The sequence below is a fragment of the Triticum urartu genome, unplaced genomic scaffold (assembly GCF_003073215.2).
Source record: "Triticum urartu cultivar G1812 unplaced genomic scaffold, Tu2.1 TuUngrouped_contig_6484, whole genome shotgun sequence".
NCBI classification, from domain to species: domain Eukaryota; kingdom Viridiplantae; phylum Streptophyta; class Magnoliopsida; order Poales; family Poaceae; genus Triticum; species Triticum urartu.
The window spans coordinates 3,673-11,575 of record NW_024117249.1 but is presented as its reverse complement, the minus strand read 5'-3'; the positions used below and the strand labels follow the sequence as shown (position 1 = coordinate 11,575).

General features: G+C 43.6%; 1 protein-coding gene across 1 annotated transcript; it reads right to left on the bottom strand.

Moving 5' to 3' along the window:
- Positions 1-3,427: 3,427 nt before the first annotated feature.
- Positions 3,428-5,266, bottom strand: LOC125530678 (NAC domain-containing protein 30-like). The gene is made up of 3 exons (XM_048695073.1): positions 4,628-5,266; positions 4,140-4,453; positions 3,428-4,062 (listed from the first exon to the last, which is right to left on the bottom strand). The coding sequence occupies exons 1-3, from the start codon at positions 4,809-4,811 to the stop codon at positions 3,673-3,675; spliced, it is 888 nt and encodes a 295-aa protein (XP_048551030.1). The 5' UTR covers positions 4,812-5,266; the 3' UTR covers positions 3,428-3,672.
- Between the last annotated feature and the right edge of the window lie 2,637 nt (positions 5,267-7,903).

Here is a 7,903-nt window from a genome sequence, read left to right as displayed (position 1 = left end):
TAGATATTTTTGACACATTACACCTTAAAGATTTAAATCCAATCCCATAAATGAGAGAAAATAAGAACAAAAAATATAGTCTTGAATGTTATCGTGGATTCATTTGTGATACTTGTATAAACAGAGTTTATACATTTTTGCTATGAATTGATTGTCTCAAAAATATCCTGATAGGGATGTCTAGCTTATGATTAGGCTTACATGAATAGAAAATTCTAGAATAACAAAGGATAAATCAAAGGATAAATCAAAAAAATACAAATAAGAGGTAAAACTTCTTCTTTTGCAGGGAATTTATTAAAAAAGTCTATCCAACCCTTCCGAATTTGTATAAAACATGCAAAATTGATAGAATTAAAGTTGTCTTCTGGGCAAACAATTTTCTTAGGGGTTCTATCACTATTATTTCATAGACAATATGGTTAAAACCTTCGAGGAGCTTACAACTATAACAACATGCTAAGGGTACCTTCAATTGCAGGATGCCTCCATTGACCAATGGAGTACCAACGTAATAGAAAACCCTTACAAGAAAAACCATCATACTGCCATTACCACCACTGTCTGACGAAAGCTTAAGACAGAATAAGAGACCTTACACATTGTACAACAAGGTTCAGGAGACTAAACCCTTAAATGTCCACCGCAAGCATTGGGGAGTACATCATTGGGATGCTAAGGAGGTTAGGTAGACTTACGCCAACCGGGATGCCATTGCCACCTCTATATCGCTGCGAGGACGCACAAACAAAGATGTACGGAAAATGAGAGTAATCTGAAGAAGAACCGAGAAATCTTATGAAGTGGGACCCGTGAAACAAACCTGGGACCCAAAAACCTGGGATTTTTTAAAAATGGACCCCGGGATGGAGGGGGAGGATCCTTATCTGAATATATTTCGAAATGTGGTATATTTAAAAGCTGCCACACTAAGGCCAATGAGAGGTAGTCATGCTACAGAGGAGTGTTATCCTTATGCATATACAATTTTCTTCTTAATGTAAGTGCAATTAAAGAAAGCAAGAAGTCTCTATGGTTCTCAGAATGCACACACTCTTATGCTTAGTAAAAACATAACATGTTCCATTTACATTTTAATTTCCTTCATGCATCACTTTTAGAATGATCCATGATAAACATAGTATATGAAGTCTTTTGATGTCGATGGTAAAGATTATACTGCAATTTTTGTGAGTTGCACACACAAATTATTATCATACATGGCATAGCCCAAGAATAAATTTAAGCACTTGTTGAATTTGTTCCATATAATGACAAGAAATTGTGTCAGATATTCACGTATATGGTTAATACCGCGGTGTTTCATATTTGGATTTATGGTATTTTTGATATAGTATGATTTTTTATAATATATTTTGTATTACAACATTATAAAAAAAATTGTAATACATGATTTTTTTCATTAGATATATTACTTGTATCTTAGGGGAAGAAGGCAATAAAAATGTACATATCCAGATATATTTCAAAAAGTGTGGCATATTTTGTTTTGAAAAGATTCATTCATTTGTGAAAGATAGTACATACATAGATGCTCAGAAAACACATGCACACATACACAACCCTATGAGCACCTTCGACATATTGAGTTGGCAGATTTTGAGATAGATGAAGTTGCCACAGACACCATGTAATTGACGCACACACGGTACCACTAATAAAGTAGTACCGAAAGCATGGAATAAAATCAAGAAAATTGCAAGCACCCATGTCAAGTATAGCTATGCTCAGCTCGCTTGAAAAAAACATTAGTGAATATTGCACTACAAAAGTAGTAATATGGATGGCGACGACGATGATGTCAGTGGCCTATGAAAAACAGCAACATAAGACGATAATTAGTGATGTTGTGACAGGAAACATGATCTTTTTATTTGCAAAATATCATTGCCACACGATTAGAAACTCTCGTGAGTAAGGAATACCTGCATGTTAGCTTTATATCCCGGAATTTATAAAAATCTAGAAATATGATTTTTCTAAGTTTATGAAGCGGAATTAAATCCCCTTCCTTTCTGTTTATTATGCATTTCATCGATCTCATACATATTTATCAACCGATTGATCCCATTCAGAAAAGAACGTTTTAATGATCAACATTATACAACAGCCACAAGCAACATTATGTACTTGAGATACATAATATCAAGGTCAAGCTTCAAAATATCGGATATCGGGTTCGTATCGGTTTGGCTTCAACATATCGGATGTCGGATATCGGGGGATATATCGGGTGATATGTAGATATATCGGAGAAAACATGTCTATCTTTTCATTATTCTTGTTCAAAACATTTATTTTTAGTAAAATAAAATGTATGATTCAACACTTTAACATAACACTTTTAGATTTATAGTTTATTAACTTATTGATTAAGAAACTATTGTGGAAAGATTCACAAAATCCTTACTCTATGATTAAAAACCATACAATATATATGCATTTGTATGAAACATATTGTGCATGACTTTGATAATATATTATGAGGTTGTAAATTCATAATCTTATTTCACTCCTTTCCAGTAAGAATTGTTATAATCTACATATCGTTCTATATCAGTGGAAACAATGGCGGAGCCACCTCCCGGCTACCCGTGGCAGCTGCCCGGGCTCAGCCATGCATTCTTGTTTGAATAGGAGTAGTAAATGGAGGGCTAACCAACGATTTGCAGGGGCAAAAATCTGGCAGACAGGAACGCCGTGTACTTTGCCCCGGCTCGCCGGCTGAGCTGGCTCTGCTACTAGATGGACATATCGGGCTAGATATTGGCCATATCGATCGATATTTCGGTCCTTGTCGGATGATACATTTGAAAATGATATTTACAAAATGATATGTTATGTTTATATCGGTAGAGCCCCAAAAGTGACATATTGGCCTAGATTTAAAAGCTTGATCAAGGCAGTGCTAGTCCCTGTCACTTTGTTGACTATAGATGGTGAGTAGGAGACCCATCCATCTGTCTCCATCTCAACTTAATTACGATTCAAACTTACAATCTCATGACGCGTAAATATGTTACACCAGAAAAGACGATTGACAGGGAAACTCAATTAATCCACTCACTATCACGCTCGATCGATGTTAACTAATCCGCGTGGGCACATCACACATTTAGTTAACCGTTGGTGAACGGCCCAGAAAGATCAAGCAAAGTTATATCACGCGTATGGCGAAATGAAAAGTTCTTCACTGAGTGAAACATATACTACTGAGTGATGATGATCAGCTGCTCAACAAATTCATCAACGAGTGAAACAGTGTGCTCTGTGTGTCTGCTGTAAAGTAGAACACACACTGTTATGCTAAGGTACAAGTGTCATCTAGGCTCTATACTGCCTGTGCTCTGTACTAGTGGAGTACGATTAGCGAATCATGCCTACGATAAACAAACTGTCCCTGAAATTTACCAAGTGAAACAGAGTAGCCTACGATGAAACACATATATTCAGTAAGTGGAACAGAGTGATCTACAGTAGACACATGGACTCAGTAAGTGAAACAGAGTAGCCTATCTAGGTACAACCAAGTGTCCAGTGCAACAGATGCACATGGACATCATCTACTATCTGTAATAAATGATACTAATTATTAGAAAATCATGTATACAATGAAATCGATGCTGCTACGGTATGTCTGCTAACTCTACTTCACTGCTCTAGGTGCAGCTGTGACGCAGCAGTAGCAGAGTATTCGTGCAGCTGCGACGTGGATAGCAGGCTGTCCAGGAAGTTCCAGTCGATGCCGGCCGCTCCCTGTCCCTGCTGCACGATGTCATAGCCCCCGTCGCCACCACCGGCAACGGCGGGGGCGTCGCCAGAGCACGGGTTCCCCGGGCGGGGGAAGCCGAGGCCGCCGGCTCCTGTAGCTCCCGCGGCGCTCTGAAGGTAGGGGAGGTCATCGCCTCGGCCGTGCAGCCAAGGCCTCGCGTCGTAGTAGCTCCCGAGGCCCGGAGTGGCAGCGTATGCAGGGAAGATGTAGGACGGCCTCTGGTTCGGGGTGGTCTTCTGGAACGCTCGGCACACCACCCAGCCTTCCTCCTGCACACCGTCAACATCCTCACCATCAACGCCAAATTCTCAAGAAGAAGCAGAGGAAGAACAAGTGAATTACGTACCTGTGTGGGGGCGTGCTCGTTGGTCTGGAGGCGGTACTCGTGGATGATCCAGTCGGTCTTCCTACCGTTGGGTGCCCGGCCCCTGTAGAACACCAGCGTCTTCCTCATGCCGATCACGCCGTGGCTCCGCGATGACATGACCGGCTTGTCCCTGCCGGTGGCCTTCCAGAACCCGGCCGCGGTGGCGCGGTTGGTGCGGGTGCCGCTGGGATACTTGCGGTCCTTGAAGCTGAAGAAGTACCACTCCGACGACTGCTCGTCCTCCGCCGCCACCTGACGCGCTCCCCGTCCTCCCCTGCCGCCGCCGGACCTCTCTGCACCATCCATTATTGTTAATATTCAACTTGAATCACCACCTCACTAGAACACTATGTATGTACTCCCTCAGTTCCAAAATACTACTCCTACTTGTCATGGTTTCAGTTCAAAATAGAAATGGAGAGAGTAAAATTACAAAACGAACTGCCAAAATTCAGATGTATATTTACCTTGGAGGTCCCATGGCTCTATCCGGTAGAGATCAACCTCCTGGATGATATCGAGGTCGATCTTTTGGGCGGCCACCTTCCTGGCCAGGTAGTACCCCACCAGCTCCTCCTCTGTGGGGTGGAATCTGAATCCTGGTGGAACACACGACTCCTCCTGCTGATGGTGCTGGTCCATTGCTAGCATCTACCTTCCTGCCTGGTAGCAAGCTAGCTCGATGTCTTCTGAACTGAAATCAAGCGCACAACCTTTTCGACTTAGTACTAGTAGATGCATGTGTGGAGGTGTATATATGTTGTATGCGTGTGGACCAACGAAGGTGAAAAGGATCTTTGTAGATAGCTAAAGATCTAGAGAAGGATCATGGCTGCTGGCTGGCGCACTCGTGCAACACTGCAATGAGAGGTGAGCACAGACTCTTGACAGCAAGCAGAGCAGAGCACACGTAGGTATGCGCACGCTCACATGAGCTGCTATTTATACTGTAATCTAGCTCTAGCACCCTATATAGCCCACACCAAATCTGTCTATCTATCTACAGCAATCATGTCCTGGATCTATTTTCTGAGGACAAAGTACAATTGTAATCTAGGCTGATTGCAAGCACTTGATGGCATGGAATGTGGGTAGTCTAGTATAGCTTGTTTGTAAAGTGGGAATGGAAGAAGATAGAAGAGAAAAGAGGAATGAAAAGGACCTGCATATAGCTGTGAGAGTGAAGCTTTTAGGGGCATGAATGCAAACGCCAGCCAGCATGTTTCTTTGAGTGCACTTCAGGATTAGTCTCCCCTCCACACATCCACCACCACCTCTCTCCCTGTAGTTTCCATCATTTTTCTGCGCCGGCCTACTGGTACTAGACACGTACCCTACACTATGGTTAGAGAGAGAAGATTGGGTCTCTGGTCAATTCTGTGGTGGACTAGACGACTGAACTACAGGTATGTACGTAAAGGTCTCGCAGAGACGAATTTTTCAGGCTCAGCTCGACTGCATCGTCGTACTATGAGTACCAGCAGAGGAATATGGTTTCGGAGGTACATCCATGTACTATGATCAAGCAGGACTATGGTTGCAGAGACGAATTTCAACCTCAATTCAAGCTCAACACAGAGTACGTGCGGGAATATGGTTGTCACTTTAGCATGCAAGTGCATATTGTCCCCTCCTCTTCCCGTCTAGTAGCATATCCTAGAGCAATCTAGCTATACATGGAAGTACGTACTAGCTAGCTGGTGGTACCACACTGCACTGAGAGTAGCCGGGCTCATCGGTCGGCAATGACTCATGACTAGCTAGCGTGTACAGAACTCGCTGGTTGCCCTCAACCAAACAAAATAATTGAGATGCAAAGTACATAGGAGTACATACAAATAGAACCATATGATATCATAGGGTGGGGACTAACCAAACCGAGTAGAAGATGCAACTAAGCAGCTGGGAAACGAGGTTTAACAGCTTCTTGTGAGGCGCTCAATTGCAATTGCAGTACTAGTAAGTAAGAATGAGGTTGGTAGCTAAAGAAAGCTTGAAGGACTGGATTGGAAGCACGCACATCCCTGGCTGATCACATCCACCAGTTGATTTTTGCACTGACGGTGACGGGTTAGAGACACACATAGCGAGCAGGCCGGAGCCGGGCTAATCGATCTCTTCTACAAGTGAGTGAAAAGCCCTGGATTGCGCGTGGGGGTGGCTACACGGCTAGCCAGGGTGTGGTGGTGGTGGGGGTGGTGGCTGTCGATTTGGTCGGCTAAGAAGAAGAAGATGGACTAATTGGCGAGCAGCGACCACCCCCACTCACTAATCCATGGAGTAGCATATTTCGGTTGTCTGTCGGTCTGCATCAGGCCCTCTCAACTGATCAAGTAGCTAGCTAGCTTTCCCGCCGCCGTTATATTGGTGTGCAAGAATGACTATCTATCTTTCCTGCTTGCCGAATCTATCCGTTGGGAGATGGTAGCTCGGGATATCTTCAACCGATTTGAATGACGGTCATATAATAGGATAGGCAATTAGTTTTCCTATTTAGCCAGCCGGTTGTGGCACCTTTCCCTGGCTAGTTTCTGTGTCTAGCCTCTTTTCGCTCTGTGTGAGCTGCATTTATCTTTTTTCTTTCTTTAAGCTGGAGACTTTGGAACCTTGTTGGCACATTTTGTTATTTGGTTAATAAGATGGACGTATGCATCACTCTGATGCAGAGGCCGGGGAGCCCCCCTTTTCGAAAAAAAAAAATCTTCCCTGCTTGCAACACACGTTAGCCTAGGCCTAGCTCAATCTCACGTTGGTCTGGGACTCTGGGTGCAGATACAATGAGGAAATGTGGATATACACAAATTGATTCCTTGTGAAAATCGGAGGCACTTACTGGTGGGCCTGCTGCCGGCGAGCGAATCATCCTCGGGCAGTGCGCAGCAAATCATTGCATCTCCATCCTGCCTCACTATCTCTTCCTTTTAGTGGTCATGTCCTACTGCCTTTATACAGCACTAGAAATACTACATAGCCACTATATACTGTACCGTATATTTGACGGTAGAATTTGTGAGTTGTCGCTGTCTGGCAATGCTTCTACTCAATCTGGGATTTACTTGCCAAGATTGTGCACATCATGGCATATGCATGCCCGTGGCCGCCCATTTCGATCTATTGATCAGGACATGCCGCTGCATGCTTCGTATCTTATGCATAGATTAGACGGATCCATACAACATTTGTTGCAAATTACGTACTCAAGTGACTTGAAAAGGTTCAAGCCTACCTGATTAGTTAATTTGAGCCGCCATCCGTTCATAATCTAACCAATTGTAGGACTGTATGGGCACCACCAGACAGAGAATAGTAGTGGATCAATAAATTAACAAGGGTTTTGCTGTTTGTCAGGAAACTTGCCCGAAGTTGCGATTTCAGTCAGTCGATTTTCCACACGTCGCAGGGACGCCGGCCGACGAGGCCCGGGACGTCGCAACAGGGGCATCCCAGTTGGAAGGGAGTCAGAGGTTGACGTGGGGCGTGGCCGGCTGTGGATGGTGGCAGCAGGCATCCTAGCCGGCGCTTGATCGTTCAAAGGTGGAAGAATTTGGCACGACCAAGAAGAAACACACCAGCCGTTAGATTTGAACTGACATGATTTTTTTTCATGCACCAGACCAATTGGCGCTCTCAAACAAAAAAAAGCTGCAAAGTGCACTTCTGGGAAAAGGCAGCAACAAAATAAACAAATGGCTTAGGTCAGATAGTTAATTAGCGCTAATAGAAATCCAACAGTGGCAGACAAG